Source organism: Halichoerus grypus, chromosome 1 (genome assembly GCF_964656455.1).
Source record: "Halichoerus grypus chromosome 1, mHalGry1.hap1.1, whole genome shotgun sequence".
NCBI classification, from domain to species: Eukaryota; Metazoa; Chordata; class Mammalia; order Carnivora; family Phocidae; genus Halichoerus; species Halichoerus grypus.
In genome coordinates, this window is record NC_135712.1 from 187,820,470 (window position 1) to 187,838,576 (window position 18,107).

The 18,107-nt window shown below is 40.0% G+C and overlaps 1 protein-coding gene across 3 annotated transcripts in view; it reads right to left on the reverse strand.

Moving 5' to 3' along the window:
• The window catches only part of PTPRG (protein tyrosine phosphatase receptor type G), a 689,740-nt gene that overhangs the window by 507,093 nt on the left and 164,540 nt on the right, over positions 1-18,107 (reverse strand). For all 3 annotated transcript variants that reach the window (XM_078076474.1, XM_078076466.1, XM_078076463.1), the window contains exon 2: positions 5,690-5,794. In XM_078076474.1, coding sequence (XP_077932600.1) covers positions 5,690-5,794 — 105 coding nt within the window. The remainder of the gene's footprint in view (positions 1-5,689; positions 5,795-18,107) is intronic.

Below are 18,107 nucleotides of genomic sequence, written 5' to 3' on the forward strand. Positions count from 1 at the left end.
TCAATGAATAAATATCTTTTACTTATAACAATAAAGAGAGTAATAGGGAATTAGAGAGAAGAGAGAAATTATAAAAAAAATAAAGGGAGACTGATAAGGGAGAGAGGGGTCAGGCTAGGCATCAACATGGAGGTAACTTTGAGCTGGGACTTGGGAGGATGAATCTCAAGACTGATTCCTCCCCCAACATATGGTTCCGTCGGATCAGAAGCTCTCTACTGCAAATGCAGTGTCTCTAGGGAAATCATTACCTTAAGAAACTTCACAGAAGGCATGAGGAGAAGAGCAAATAATACAATATTAATATCAAACTCGGAGGTTCTACAGTGGCTTCCATTGTTCTCAGGACAAAGGCAGACTTCTGCAGGCACATATATTTTGCTTTACCCTTTATAGACATGATTAAAAATAAGCATGGAAATGATATTTTAGGAATTTAATTATATCTTAAGTTCACCAGGGGAGCTGATTACTTAAAAGGATCCAGTGGTGAAACCTTTTGTAAATCACCCACTGCTTTATCTGAATTTCATGGCAGGATCCCCCGAGTGGGTTCTCAAGCCAAGACTCTGACATGAGTTCATTTATCGGTACATCCATTCACCCACTTGAAAAGTACGCACTAAATATGCACAAAATGAAATACTCTGACACACAGCAGGAAAAAAAAAACCAAGGAATTATAAGCTATAATCCTTGTCCTCAAGCACTGGACATGTAGCTGGGGAAAATGAAACTTAACACCTACATGCACCACAAACACACACGCACGCGCATTATAAAACAAGATGTTTATATGAATAATGTAGTGGGGTGGCATATAATTAAGAGCCAAATGGGTAATACATATTCCATTCCAGAGCGGAGGCCAAGAATTCCACCAGGTGCTTAGATAAGTTACCTCTAATCCTCAAAGCCATCCAGCAAGGTATGTCCTTCTCTTTATCTCCATTTTTCAGCTGAGCAAGTCATCAAGCCCGGGACAATTAAAAGGGACCCTGGATGTCTGTTCCTACAATGTCCTGACCACAGCTGGAATGACTCTTAGAATAATCCTGCTTGGCCTCTACTCAGCACAACACCAGACACTTCTTACAGGGAATTTTGGTCATTACATGTCTCAATGTTGGATTCCTCTAACAATGAGAATTGTCCCCCCTTGTACTGATTCATAGAATCTTTCTATATGGAAGGAACATGAGATATTGATTATTCGAAATGCAGAAAACCAAATGGGGGAAGTAAAAAAAGGATGGGAGGAGAAACCACAACGTATTTTTTCTCCAAGTCTCTGAGGGGGAGGAGAAGAAACAGATAGCTTTATAAAAATGCCTCCAATTTCCCCTTGAACTTGCTCCAGATTTCTCATTTCCCTTTCCAGCAACAATGACCTACCTAGCATTTGTTACTTTTTGTGTAATAATTACAGACGTTCTGGGCAAATTCCAAAATTCATGAGCTGTCATCACTTCAAGTAACACCGAAAAATACCTGTGTCTTAGTCAAGTAAAAGTAACAGAAAAATTGTTTTAGTATTTCCAGTGAGAAACTCTTATTCAATCTATTGGGTTTTGTTTTTTTTTTTTCAGTATAATTCTGTATGAATTATGTATGTATAAAGAGGTCTTTCCCCTTTTTCCCTGTCTTGGAATAAGGAAAATAAACCCAAAGACATAAAGTAATCTTGAAATTACAAAGCTATTATTAAGAGTTACCAATAATAATATCTTAAATTTATGTTCCACTTCATGTCTCTTATGCATGATGCTTTCATATTGAATTCAGATATTATGACCCCCTTTTTTACAGTAGACAAAATTAAGAACCAGAGAGATAACCAGTCTTCAGATGATCCCAATGGGACCACAGCACATATTTCCAGGCTCCTCGATAAACAGTCCTCTGTGCTAAAGCTGTAGGTGTTCACAACGGCATTGTCTAATAAGCCTACAGAAGTCAAGATTTTAGCATCTCAAATATAATGAGGATGTGTGCATTATTCAAAGTGATACAGACAAGTTGAAATAACATGGTTAGTCCTAATGTAAAAGTTACACTAATATTAATGAACTACTATCGTGACAATGTCCTAAATACAAGCTATCCACAGCTCGAAAACTTCTGCAACTCTCCTCAACTGACTGGGGGGGGATGCCAGTGGGATAACTGGGTCAGCATCAGGCACCAAACCCCACCCACAAAAAGGCAACCTAATGAGCAGGACACAGTCACCAAGGGGCAGGGGGCCCCAGAACCGCCAACAAGCACCCATCTCCCTGATCCCTCTCCTGAAGCACATCCCACTCCACTCATATCTTTGTTCCTCCCAAGTCCTTTCCAAAAAGCAGGATCACCCAACTCACTCTGAATGCTAACTAGGAGACTTGGAGGATATTCCAGCTCAAGATAAAATGCAAGGGAGGGGAAAAAAAAGAAAAAGACATTTTCCAAATCTCTGAACAGTTCTGTTTATGAGTCAGGCTAACATCTGCTCAAAAACCCAAGTGATCTCAATGTCAGCAAGAACTGGTAAACCTTTAATTCTCTAAAGAGCCAGATAAAAATATTCTAGGCTTTTTGGTCAAACAGTCTGTAGCAACTACTGAACCCCAGCACAAAAGCAGCCAAAGACAACAGCCAAAGGAACGGGCATGACTGTGTTTCAATAAAACTTTATTCACAAAAACAGCAGGGGTTTGTATAATTTGCCAAGCCCTGAACTTGAGGATAGTTTGTTTAAACCCTCATTCCCAAATACCAAATGGGGAGTTCTTATGAATCATAAGTGACAAAATTCAGCTTACGTAGCTCTCAGGATAACCTAGTGCCCACCCACTGTTCATCGCAGTTACCCACCGAGAATCCCAGTAACAACATCAACAGCCCCGAAAGTATTAATAGTGTCTAAAACAGCAGGAATATTAGATACTTGATGCAAGAGCCGATGGTACATTTTTCACACATATCATCTCATTTCATCCCCAAAACAACTCTATGAGGAAAGTGCTGCTAATTATCCCCATCTCAAAGATGGAGAGACTGAATCTCCAAGGAATTAAATGTCCTCCCAACGTCCTAAAGATATTACAAGATAAAACTTATATTTGAGCCACAGCCCATATGACTTCAAAATTCATACTCTCACACACCACACCCCCAAAGCACCAATATTACCTTAGGAGGAACTAAGACAAATCTGTGAATTAGAGGCATGAAATTAAAATCTGGACCATCAAACCCATCTTTCAGAAATGGCCTGGTTCACTTTAGCTAAATTTAAAAACAATTCCCTCTACAAACAACGAGCCTTTCTTTTGGCCACCCTACTTTTCAAGCAGCATTTATGCCTAGAGGTATATGTACCTGCAGCTAAGAGCCGACCTCTGGTCTGCCGTGGTTTCAAGGCCTAGGTCTGAAGCGTCAAAAGTGACAGGTAACAACTCCTTCCTGCCCTGTCTTTGTCTATTGGCCCAATGCTAAGGAGTGTCTCTGATGGACCCCAAGTCTTGTTGACACGAGAATCGCTATTCCACCATGTTGGTGTGAAGCAACCACCGATACTGCAGAATTTTCAGGAAGAACTGTTGAAAGCATGAGGACTACGTACCATCAATGGATACCTGTCTCATTCTTTTCTTCTCCTTTTATGCTTTATTTTCTCCATTTCGCTCTTAAGCAAGTGACTTCACCAGTTCTTCCAAACCAGTCTATACCCTTCTGGGGGATTCCTCATATGACTGTCCCATCCCATCCAGAAAAAAAAAATCAACTAGGAGAGAGGCTGACAAACCTGTGTACCCTATCCAACCGGCCACCTGTTTTAATATAGCCTAAGTAAGGATGGTTTCTGTTATTTTTAAATGATTGACGAAAAAGAAATATAATATTTTCTGACACATGAAAATTATATACAATCCAAATTTCAGTGTTCATAAATACATTTTTATGGAAACCTAGCCAGATCATCTAGCATTATCGATGGCCACCTTTGCACATACTGGCAAAGTTGAGTAGTGGCAAGAGAAACCCCACACCCTACAAAGCCTAAGATATTTACTGTCTGGCTTTTTACAGAAAAGGGGTGCCGAAGCCTGCAGCTGAACTCTTAGCCCTTCCACCTATAGAAGCAGTTCCCAAATGCATTCCAGAAATGCAAAATGGAGACTCATTAAGTCCACTAGAGTTAAGGATATCAACAATTGCTCCATTCCAAAGACTGCACCGCTTATGTCCCTTCTTAACTGAGTAATGGGGAAAGTTTTAGGACTTTCATTTCTTCACTGCCATTTGCAACTGTAGATGCTGACGGGATATAACTTCCAATTTCCTGACTAACAGCATTGTTATTCTAAATTGATGAACTGTAAATAGCGGGCCACTTTATGCCTCTTCCTAACTGATATCAGAGCCACAGAGAACAAAATGATAAATTTTCTTCCAGTTTCTTGGCAAGAAGCCATATATATATGTAATTTTGGCCTTCATCTCACAATTCCCTTCATTTATCAGAAATGGTGACAAAAAGCCTCTAATTAGATAATTCTAATCACAAGGAGTTGGGTGTGATGGAAGACTTCAGAATCACTATCTGTTCCTTGCAAAACAAAACAGATAGGCTATTCTCCCTGTAGGGGCAGGAGATTTATCAATAGACAAAAGGATGCAAAAAGCCAATAGATAAGGTGTAATTAAAGATCAAGCCTATAAATTTTATACTGACATAAATTTAACAAGATTTGCAGGTGGAAATTCAGGATTTAAAACCAGAGCATCATTATGAAAATAATGCCTCTCAACTCTATATGCAATGACATTGCATAAACACAGATTTATTATTAATACTAATACCACGTGCCTTCAAACCTTTTCAGACAAATAACTTGAATTATTTAGTGCCAAAGTAATTTCCAAAGTGATCTATCTTCCTCAACCATTGCTCCTCAATTAGCTACAATACATTTTCCATATATATTAGAGCATCAAAATCTCTTTTAGAAATAATAATCCACCTATCATATTTTTGGTAGTTGTTGGGAACATAATCCAGAAACGTCTGTATATTCTTATAGGTCTTCATTTTCCCCCCCTTAGAATGTAAGAAAATTATCTGCAATGTAATATTCAACATAGCTTTAACAATGCTCTCGGTCTTCACTGGCTGGAAGGCTAAAAGTTTAAAAGCAAAAATGAAAAAAAGAACTGCAGAATACCATAGAGGGCTGAAATACATTCAACTAACGAGATCTGATTTGAAAATAAAGTTGCATTTTTTTTAGATTAAAGTATAACAGATCATTTTGATATGTGACGCTTTGTAATAGCAGACATTTAGCAGCTCAAGACTAGCCTTCTATTTTCTGCTTTCTGATATTGCAGCTACTGAAAAGACAGAAAAGAAAAGGCTGGGTCTTTGGGGAAATGACAAGTTTGGTATAATCACTCATTAACAAGTAAAGTTCAGAAATAAATGCAAATCGAGGGGGGAAAGCAGGTTGAGAAAACAGGTGGGAGAGAGAAATTAAAATTATAACCTTGAGGAAAAACAGGCTTGAGTGTTTCAACTTTTAGGGAACTACAAAAGGTCTGAACAAACAGGTTCGGCGTGAAAGCGATTCAAAGAGTACTTTCCAGTGAGCTCAACGGGATGGTCACTGACCGGTGTGAGTCTGGCCGGACCCCATCCACTCACCTGAGTAGGCCCAGTACGGGTCGCCTGAAGCCTTGCGCCTGCGGATCTGCGCTGAGCTGCCGTGTCTGTTCTCGTGCAGGGCCCCGACGTAGCCTTCCGTCAAGGCTGGAAGAGAGGGAGAACACGATGAGTAAAAGTCTTCACTCCACTGGACAGGGAAAGGGTGTCCAACACACCACCGGTGACTTCCCAGAAGCACAGACCTCAGGGATAACGGAAGAGACCCTCCTGATTGTACAGAAAAACAGCTATGGGATAACCTAGCGAGACGACCAGGATTAATATTAATACTAACAGTAGATTACAACGAGCCTTTGGGCCACCAAGCACGGGGCACTAAGCCCTTTATATATATATATATATATATATATATATATATATATATATATATATATATATAGTATCTTACATAATCTGCAGAACACAACCAGGCAACAGATCCAGTGGTCCCAATAACGAGACCATGCTATAGATAAGTAAACCGAACCTTAGAGAAGTTAAGTACCTTTAACTTGCCCAAGGTCATACAACTAGTAATAGAAGACTTGGAACCTGAGGTCTTTGTTCCGACTACATGTATAAGCCTATGTCCTAGCTGCAAAAGGCCTCTGAGCCTTATTCAATCCTCATAGAGCAAGGGGTCATTCCATCTCTTTTACAGATGGAGGAATTAAGGCTCAGAGACACTAAGTGACTGGTCCCAGGTAACACAGGTAAGCATGCAGCACATCAGGCAACCGAACATAAGCATGCCTACATCAAAGCCAGGGCCTCTGCCATCCAAACGCATCATGGTCTAAGGCCTGGGAGACATCCCATGGTGAGTACCAGTCCTCCATATCCTTTGGAGCCCAAATAGTCACCTGTTACACCTGAAGATATGAAACCCACAAGGCCAACGATGCTCAGAAAAGAAACTCTAATGATGTATTTTTTGAAACCTCATAATGAATCCAATCTTCTCCGCCATTATAGAGAGCTTCCATCTGCCTGCTACAGTGTTCAAAGTCCTCCCCTCCCAGCTAATTCATGAATGTAAATTTCTTTTCTTGTGAGCCCACACCCGAATGCACTGACTTGTAAGAAGACAAATACCACAGGTGCCCAGAATCCAAAATGAAATGGAATTACACTTCAAACAATACATCCCAGCTGTCTATGTTAATATTTAAATGCACCCAAACAAAATCAAGTGTGCTTTTAAAAAGCAGGGGAAAATGGTTAGGGGAACTGTAGATTCAATTTAAGATTAAGATGGCACCAGGAAAACAGTACATTCTCTATTCTGAATTAGTCCAGGTAATGATAATGCTGTCACCATAATGGCAAATTAGGAAACGTGTAAAGTACAGACAGTCCCCAACTTATGATGGACTGACCTAGCAATTTTTCAACTTTATAGTGGCGCAAACATGATACGCATTCTGGGCGCCTGAGTGGTTCAGTCGGTTAAGCGTCTGCCTTCGGCTCAGGTCATGATCCCAGGGTCTTGGGATCAAGTCCAGCATCAGGCTCCTTGCTCAGCAGGCAGTCTGCCTCTCCCTCTGCCCTTGCTTCCCCAAACCCACCCCGCCCTGCTCATGCGTGCTTGCTACCCACTCTCTCTGTCAAATAAGTAAATAAAATCTTAAAAAAAAAAAAAAAAAGTGATACACATTCAGCAGGAATGGAACCTTGAATTTGGATTTGGATCTTTTCCCTGGGCTGGCAATATGTAGAGTAAGATCCTCTCTCGTGATGCTGGGCAGCAGAGGCCCCAGCTCCCAGTCAGCCCCACGATCACAACGCTCAACAACCAACACACTTACAACCATCTGCACACATACAGCCATTCTGTTTTTCACTTTCCGTACAAACTCAATGAATGAGATATTCAACACTGTATTATAAACTAGGCTTTGTTAGATGACTTTCCCAACCGTAGGCTAATGTAAGCGTTTTGAGCATGTTAAGGCAGGTTAGGCTGAGCTATGACATTCAGTAGGTTGGGTGTATTAAATACATTTTCACCGTAAGATATTTTCAACTTACAATGAGTTTATCAGGACGTAACCCCATCATAAGTGGAGGAAGATCTGTGTTTTATGCTTGCATGTCAACTCCAAAGACTGGCTTTAAAAGAAAAAATGCTTGAACTAAGAACAAAGATACTCCATAGATACATGGGCCTTTTACAGGGAAACAGGAATCTTGTAAGATTCAAACACGTATCTAAAAAGTAAACCTGGTATCGTTTATGTTTGCTCATTGGTCATTTTTAAAGTATAATGAAGGTTTAGGTACCCACCATCCAGCCCATCCTAGGATTTTGCAGATGAGCCATGCAGAGCTCTAAGAAGTTGACCATTCTAAGCTTCTAGGGATCAAAAATAAAATTTTCCATCTCCTACACTCCTAATCTATTTTTTTCCCTCCACTAAAGCATGCTACATAAATAATTGTTCGGCTTATTTATTGTCTGTGCATGCAGGAAACTTTTTTATGTGTCTGTTTAATATGCTTCTCAGAGCTAGTTCACTCTAAATTATTCCCAAATAATCCTTCCTCTATCAAGGTAATGAGTAAAGCACTGTCTTGAACAAGGCAATGGGACTTCCATTAGGGTGCATGGCTGAGCCTCAGTTTCCTTGCCTGTTAAATGTTGCTACAAGTAGCAACAACTTCACAGCATTGTTACAAAAACAATACAAGACACTGAACAGAGCAACTAACTCAGCAGTGGGCATGGAGTGTTTTAAAAGTACCTAATAATATAGTAGAAATTTGTTGCAAAGACTCCGATTTTGTAATCATCATACCCCGCACTCACCTACCCACAAGTCATGCAGTGCATAGCCATGTCCTGTCAGCCCATCCCTGCCAGTTCCAGGGGCGGGGCCTTGTTTGGCTTAAGCTAGCCAATCATTGTAAACCACGCCCTTGGTGTCTATGACCTGTTTGGCAATGGGGACATCAGCCAGTCAGAGAGATTCTTCTTTCTTCCTGCCAGTGTTAGGACAGGAACCTCAGGAGCCTGGCTGGGCGGTCAAGTAGAAGATCAGCAGAGGAGTTCAAAAATGTAACCACACCCAGGGAAGCAAAATCTATAGATCAATTCTGTTGACAAAATTTAAGCCCATGACAGAGGTAATATGAAACTGATCCTGTGGGATGCTTTATATTTACATGAACCACTTGCTTTTCGTCCCTTGTATGCAAAAGATCCCCAAATGACACTAAAGGTGACCTTGGTGACCTTCAAATGAGTCGATTCTACACCTGATCATCAATTTCTCCATAAAAGGTCATTGTTGGACTAGAGCTCTAACTCTCAACCTGGATGCTTTAAAAAGAAAACAAAACAAATGCAAGACAAACAAAAACAAAAAAATCTATGCCCTGGACCCTACCATTGGAGATTCAGATTCGACTGACCTGGGGTGGGAGCACAATATAGGATACAAGTACTTTAAAGAAAAAAAAAAATTGTTGTTTGGGTGATTCTATTTTAAAGCCAGAGATAAAAAAATACAAACTTCCTTGCTGAGCTGAACCCGAGGTCCCCTTCAACTTTGACATTCTCAATTCACCCTCACAGCCTGGAACCTGACAGGCTAAGTTAATGCTGGGAAAAGGCTAGCCAGGCAGAGATGAACTGCCTGCTACATAAATCACACCAATATGGCGTCAACCTCGGAATTTAGCTAAATCTGAACTGAAACAGAAAGGTCACAAACAAAAGTAAAGGAGGAATGGAGTTATCCTCAAGGATATTCATTTATACCTTTTACAAAAGATGTTATCTAGAATCACAATCTCCACAACCAGCCCCCCTTTCTTTCCTGAAAAGGCGGTGCTTTTCATTTTCCAGAAACTCTGAGAACACTGGGGTAGGGAACAAAAGAGGACAGAGGCTGCCAGCACCATCTCCCATTGGAGTGGCTTTCACGTGGGCAGCTGTGTTACCCATCCTGCTGGAAAAGCAAAGCAACAGAGTCCAGAGCTATATCAGGGAAGTGTGAAAACCTCCACGGCCTTAGATTACATCTGCATCAGTCTTTAACTAGACTTGATAGAGGCCATGGGTTTTGGGGTCCCACACTGACCAGCTTCCCAAGCCCACTAAACACTCAGTGGAAAAAGCAAACCTACAAAGATATATCCAATTCAAAAAACAAGGGAGGTAAACATCCGAACTCCTCTGACGCTGCAACGTAACGGGATCCACACCCCGAAGAGCAGTTACGTCCCCAGCCATCCATCCGCACCATACTGTGGTGTAGGGGCACAAAGGAGCAGTACAACTGTCTAAAGGAAGTTCACCTGGGACAAAAGGAAGAGGTGTGGTTTGGGTGGACACAGACCAACGGACAAAAGGTAACACAGAGAGCAGGGCTATCCCAAGGAAGATGGGTTATCCATGCCTTCAGCACACCCCCCAAAGTACTAAGGTACATGTGGATTGCACACAGCAAGTGAAGAATGGACAAAAAACCCTGCTTCTGAAGGACATGCTGCATGGCCTATGAGGGGCTCTAAGCTACCTGAAGATAAGGAGCTTCTCAACCTACCAGCCATGATGGAGTCTGGAATATGGTAGGTATTCAATACCCAGTGAATGAATGAATGAGTGAATGAATACTTATACACATGAACAACATAAAGGCTGATGGTGTCTGTGCTGGGGGTAAGAGTGTGTGCATGTATACGTGTGTGGTTATATAAGCCACAAGCAAAACCACGACCTTCTCCCCACTGTCTCACTTTCTAGTCACTGCCCACCCATCACGACGGCAAATATCTAAAACATGAAGCTGGAAGGAATGATCCCCAAGTACCTCATAAGCAATTGCTTAGGGAGGCAACTTAGAAATGAACAGGGAAGCAAAGGACTTTATCGCCCTGGCACCAGATTTATTTGAGACACATAAACTATTCATTAAAGATGACTACATTTAGTTTCCCCTTTTACTCCATCTAGATCAGTAATGTGTGATTTCTTTTTCCCTAAGAACATAATCATGTATGAATGGTACTTGCATAATTTAAAACAAAACAAAAATTTTAATCCCCTCCTCAAATGTATTTTAATCATAAAATAAGATATTTTTTTAAAAAACAACTTTTAGAAATTATTTGAACCACAGTCAAAAAATGTATATTGAGTATATTAAGTAACATAATATTTTATTGGCAAGGAGCAGAGATTTGCAAAATGAAACAATCTGTGGTTCCCAAGTAAAGATACAGATTCAGCACACCAAATTCAATCAATTTTAATACTCTTTGTACTCTTCTAAACTCTAACAGCCAACCAACAGCAGCATGGCAATGATATGGTAAGGCTATGAATCATGCTATTGATTTTCAATATCTTCTGTGCAGAAAATTAAATTATGCAAATGCATGACTTTACGGATCCTTACCTTAATGTGGAATTGCATACTTGCTTATGTCAGCAACTTAATTACACAATTAAAAATGGAGCATGCTTAGGAAAATATGTATTTTCATTCTTTGGAACAGACAGTAAGTATAAATCTGCCTATGGTTATCATGTGACTAACAAGAGGGAGGAGTCAGTGTCTTGCAAACATACACTCTATCAAGTCCTACAGCACCAAACCTACTATGGTTAATGGAGCTGACGTCATCTGTCAGCAGAAAGCTCAGCAGGCTTTGAGTGTTGTGATAATGCTTCAAGGAATTGGGATCACAGTGATGGAACAAGTGTAGAAGACACAGAGGACGTCCAATAGTGCACAATGCTATAGACCCCACCTCAAAAGAGGTAGTCTCCAGTGTGACTTTAACCAACACACCAACACACAGACACACACACAGTTAACACGCCTAGGCATGAGGAATATCAAACCAGGGCAGCCTTCAAGAGTCTGAATGGTATAATAAAATGAGTTTAGAAAGTTAACACCCAGCTACTCCCATCATCCAGGAGAATTTGAGCCTCTCAATTTTGACAGGATGAAAGTGAAGATTTCAAAACCAATAGCATTAACTAGCCAATGATGCTTACGCCTCGCTCAGCAGGGGGAAGCTTAAGTCAGGTTGGTTGCTATGCAGGGAGCGAAATGAGTGACAGGTATTTTCATCAGGGAGATTTCATAAACTCCACCACCTCTCAGAACTTCTCTGGAGCCTACCTCATTTCCAGCTTGAAGCAAAAAAAGATAAAAATGTTTCAAGACCCAAAGGCCCAATCTTTTGCTATAAAAATATCCTAAGAGTTACCTACCACAGAAGATATCAACGAAACTGTTTCCTACGTGCATGATTTAATTTCCCAGAGCCACCGGACATAGTTTATAAAAATAAATGTTTGTATTCTGGGAACACAAAAGCAGATGTGTATCCCATCTGCCTTCACTGTATCTTCAGGAGGATTCCGTGTAATCTTGACTCTCAGTGTTTCACAGAAATTTTGACTTGGGGGAAATAAAGAAAGGGTTTCAAGCTGTCTGAACTCTACTGTGTTAATCTGCAGGCTGAACATTTTTCTTACAAAGAGACCAGCCCCTCTAAACACTACATTAGATAACATTCTCAACATAGCATCTTGTTACGGAATAATGGAAAATATTTTTCTTCCAAAACTGCAAATGAGTTGAAACTGCAGGGCTTGTTTTTTTGACAAAGGTGGTACATTCATTCACACATGCATTTGTGTATCTGAAAATGAGTGGAAGTCTGGGATGCCCACCAAAAAAGAAAGACACACGGTCACTATGCATTTCAACACACCCACAGCATTCCTTCACATTACCGTTTTCACCTTACCACATGGAACCAACAACGTCTACTTGATCCCAGCTATGTCATGATCTCCTACAGGGGAAAGCAGTTGTATGGCAGAGGTGAAACCAGAGTAAGTTTATGATGAGACCAGGCTAGAGTTCCATCTATAACATGGTCTCACACATCTTGTACGCAAAGCAAAATAGGAGAGTGACACTTGAAGGTATTTCCACTCAACTGTATGTCCAGTTCTAGGTCATTCCAAAGGACTTAGAAGCCTAGAAGAATTGGTCAGCTTCCATCCAAAATTGAAAACATCAGAACAAAGAAAGACATTCTGGTTCCCTAGTGCCAGGATGAAAATTACTTAAGATGGACAAATGGCTCTCATATAAAGAGTCCTAGTTCTTTGCCAGAGTTACCACCAAAAATAAGCCCACTAAAAATAAGTACAGGCACTCACATTTTCACATCCAGAATGCATATTTCCAGAACGGCAGACAAGCAGTTAAGCGGGCTGTTTATATCTATTATAACTGCTCATACAACAAACAAATTAAAGATCCCTCAAGGATGGCAAAATCTCTAACAAGCATAATTTTCTCTGAATTTTAAAGAGCACTTAAGAACATTAAATCCCACACAATAGTCTAAAATGAATAAATCTTTATCTTTTTTGTACCTACAATGGGCAAAAGTATCAAATCATCGTTAAAGTAATTAAATATTCTGATCAGCCTCTCATCTCCTTTGTGCCTGTATTCCAATTAATCGTAGTAAAATGTACTTAGTGAGTGTCCCAAAAAGTAGAATCAAGAAGTACATTCCTTTGTAACTATTACATTATAAATGGTCCCCCCAGTTGTTTGTGATACTGAGCTAACCTCAAACACAATAGAGTATATTACAGGAGATTACTATTTTATCATATTCAAATGTACTTACTGTCCCAGCTACAAATATATAGAGAGATTTTTTGCATCACCCATGATAAAGAGACCTAATATAGAGCCATAACTTTTTTTTTAAGTAAAACAGATTGCAATTCAAGGCAAAGAGGAATCACATAGCAATGTAGTATCCTAGGGGGAAAAAGAACACAAAAAAGGTTGTAAAAATGACTGCTCAAGTCAGGTAGAGAAGCAAAAGACTGAACTTCTCTTTGTGATTTTATTCTAAAATAACACTGATTACAAAAGACAGAATCTACTTTTTTTATCAGACAAGACTAAAAGAGTCAAAAAATTAAAGACATCCCTCTGCTATTAACTATATCCTAGCTTAAAAACATCAGAAATAAAAATAGATGCTTCCCAGCAAGTCCAAGAAGAGGTACACTTAGAAAACTGATTTATACAGGGGCTCTTTAGACATTTGTCATAAAAAATCTGAAAAATACCACGGTTCACTCTTCCCTAGAGCCACCCTTCCAAAACAGAATTGGGCTCCTGGCTTCAAATATTCTGTAACATCAGAATAAAATAAATCAATCAATTCTTCCAATCCACGTTAACACTGTTTGGTTCTCCAAGAATCAAGTCTCTCAATTCTGTAAGATTATCAAGAAAACGAGGGTTAGTCATAGATGGGGCTGTGGTGATGTCAAGTACCACAAATCGGTACTTCGATTTTGCAACTGCACCATCACTTTGAATCCTTTATGCTCAACAAAACTGGCAAATACAGATCAGAGATTTCACCCTGGTGGCCACCATGTTGAATACAGCCATCAATCGATCCCTCCAGATATTCTGTTTCACCTATGGTATAGTATGATATGGTACGGTATGGGGTGTGTGTGTATGTGTGTGCGTGTGTGTGCGTGTGTGGGTGTGTTTGTGTGTTTTTGCCAGCATGGGAAAATCTAGAGTGAACCCCAATATCTGTATTTTTTAATGAAATCTGGACTTTAATTGCAACAGTATGCTCTGTGAATAGCAAGTAGCTCTTTCAAGAAGAATCATAACTCCACCCAGTCCTACTTTATCATTTGTATTTCCTGTCTAGTCCTTTAAGGCTATCTGAGTTTACCACCCATGGCCTCACCCAATAAGAAGTTATTCACTACCTCACTCGCTTATTGCCTATGAGGCAGACACTACTAAAAGTACCATCAGTATAATGGCTTGTGTAATTCCTCCAATAATAATATTGGGCTTAGGTACAATTATTCAGAAAAGGCATATAACTTGCCCAAGAACACAAAGCCCTGAACCAGATATTACTCTCAAACCTACAAAATTAACACTGTACTACAACTATTTTTCACAAAATTGAAGTTTAGGACTCACAAAAATACCAGTGAGCTAACAGCTACTACACCTGCTCAAAAGTAAAAAAAAAAAAAAAAATTTCTTCTACATGGGCCTCAGAAAACTAAAAACATAGTAATATTTTTTTTTAAAGATTTTATTTATTTTTTTGACAGAGAGAGACATAGCGAGAGCAGGAACACAAGCAGGGGGAGTGGGAGAGGGAGAAGCAGGCTTCCCGCAGAGCAGGGAGCCCGATGTGGGACCCGATCCCAGGACCCTGGGATCATGACCTGAGCCGAAGGCAGACGCTTAACGACTGAGCCACCCAGGCGCCCCATAGTAATATTTTTTAAAGGCAAGTTTATTTTTATTTTTTTTAAGATTTTATTTATTTATTTGTCAGGGAGAGAGAGAGAGCACAAGCAGGGGGAGGAGTGGCAGCGGGAGAAGCAGACCCCCCACTGAGCAAGGAGCCCGATAGGGAACTTGATCCCAGGACCCCGAGATCATGACCTGAGCCGAAGGCAGACGCTTAATTGACTGAGCCACCCAGGCATCCCTAAGAACATAGTAATTTTTATTATTTTTTTTAAATGTAAGCTCTACGCCCACTGTGGGGCCTGAACTCACAACCCCGAGATCAAGAGTTGCATGCTCTCCTGACTGAGCCAGCCAGGCGCCTCTAAAAACATAATAATTTCAAAAGAAAGAAGTTGTCTAGGCTATTCTTCCCACCACTACTGGCAAGTGTCTAAGATAAAATCATGTTCCTATAATACTAACAAAAAAATATAGTGATTTTTCTAACAAGATGTGGAGAATATCCAATTACAATTATATAAACATTGGTCATTGTCTATAAAAAAGAAAGTCACTTCTAGTCAAGCAGAAATAAATACTAAGTTACAACTTGAGTTAGGGAAACAAAGTGATACAGATTACTGAATTCTCTTCATTCATATTTTCTTTTGTTTAAAATCTGTCATTGTGACTGCCTAATAAATGTTTATCCTTGAGAAATAAAGGATAAGCTTCATAACTTGGGTCTTTGATATAGTTGAGTCATTTATACACACACAGTCCCTATGAAATATCGAATGAAAAATGTTGAAGGAAATGGGTATTTTTTTTTACAGAACAAAAAGAAATGGACAAAGAAAGCTGTCTTAAATATTACTGGGCGCCTATTTCCAAACCATGGCACATCTACCAATCCTAGCAAAATGTGCACCGTGACAAAAATACTCAGCAAAAAACACTAATGCTGGGCTTGAGGATCAAATACAGAGGGTACTCCAACCATGACACTCCTTTGCTCAAGACACCAATCATGGTGGAGACAGATCTGACTGGCTTAGTAAACCCAGAAACCTGTGACTTCTAGGGCCATATTAAAGATACAACTTGAATCCTGGCCAGCCTGGATACTCAGTGGCTGGTAGCTATCTATTGCCCAGAGCTTTGTGCTTTTGGTCAGCAAAGTACCTACTCCATCTTCACACTTACAATCTTTTTTAGGTCGTTGTTCACTCCTCTGGCTAAAAAGAGAATTTCTCAGGAGTTTGGTAAGATGTAGGCAAGTATTCATGTTCTCTCCATGGTAGGGTGCTACTACACCAAGACATTCAACAGTGTATACCCTACATTGCTCCTGCCCTCTTGGAGCTTCCAGTCCACGGGGGGCGGAGGGGGGGGGATCAATAAGTATATAAATTATAATTGATATGCATGGCAAAACAAATATGAAAATTAAATGAAACACACATGGTACAATCATAGAGAATACAAGTAGAAAAGGAATGTACTTAGAGTAGTCAAGGAAGGAGATACCATTTTAGCTGAAGGCATTGTTAAGACAGGAGGATAGAGTCCAAAGTAGAGGAACGGCAAGTATGAGGATGTTGAGACAGAAAAGAAGATGGGATAAGAGGCCAACCTGGCCGAAGCTTGGTGAACTGGTTGGGGGAGAAAAAGCAGCCTGAGGATATAGAAGGGCAAGATCCGCAAGACCATAATGGACTTTGAAATGAGCCTGGAAAGGCACCCAAGGACTCCAAGGGGTCAGCCAATTAGGTCTGATATGTGCTTTCTTTTAAAGTACTTTTATTGAAATGTAATAGTTTTTAGTATATTTACAGAGCTGTGCAATCATTACCATAATCTAATTTTAGGACATTTTTATCAAAGTACGCTTTGAAAAGGTGACTGCGATGTGCAGGGAACAGACTGGAGGGAGGCAAGCAAGAGCAAAAAACAGTGCCTCATCACCCGGACCCCCACGGTGAGGTGAGACAAATCGTTCATTAATTGTGTACTTGCACCTTCGGGCAGGGAGGCTGAGCTCCTGGAGGTAACGTTCTGAAGAGCAAACAATGGCCTAATATATACAGCAACATGGCCAAAAGCCTACTCAACTCAGTTTTAGTTTTATTTTGCTAATATTTTCTACAACTTCCCTTTGCCTTTTTCATCTAAATTAGGATCTGCACTAATGTGATCAAGCAATTAATTGCTTATACAGTACATGTCAATAAAAATAGGTAACAGTTAATGAGAAGCAAACAGATACAACTGTTTACAAACAAAATGAGGAAAAGAAAGCAAGATACTCATTATCACTGTATTTTCTTTGGGAGCTATATACTGCATAAAATTATACCCTCAATATCACACAAGAAAAATACCTCCCTATGGGATACTTGGAGAAGTACACAGCATTATTACTATAGATTTCAGAAGAAACTTAGGTGGGTTATTTTTTTTTAAGGACAATTTTATTATTGTTTAAACATGGACAGACACGCGCACGGCTTTAAACCCAATTTGACTTCTCTCTGCCTCCCCAAACAAATCTTAAAAGAAACCTCTCTCTCCCACCAGTTAGGTGTGAGCGATGGAAAAGTGACCCAAGTAAAGAATAATTAATAAATTGAATCTACAGTAATTCATCTCTGCACAATGACAAAAATTTTTGTCTTAGCAACTGTTCAGGATTGTCTATAATCACAAAAATGTATTCAGGGACAAGTATGCTTTGGGGCTGGTCAGGAGATAGATTACCAAATATATACCCCTCTCTTTGTTATTCAAAGTTCGTAGGATGACTTCCCCCTCCTAAAACACTGAGAACAGGCCTTCCATCAGCTATATTTGATCTAATCAATTAGACTGGATCCTGAATTTTAAAAGTAAAAACATGGGGCATCTGGGTGTCTCAGTTGGTTAAGCGGTCAACTGTTGATTTCAGCTCAGGTCATGATCTCAGGGTCCTGGGATTGAACCCTGCATCTGGCTCCTCCTCAGTGGGGAGTCAGCTTCAGGATTCTCCCTCTCCCTCTGCCCCTTCCTGCCCCATTCTCTCTCTCTCAAATAAATAAATAAATCTTTTTTTAAAAAGGTAAAAAAAAATACAGGGAATTTAATGTTGCTGG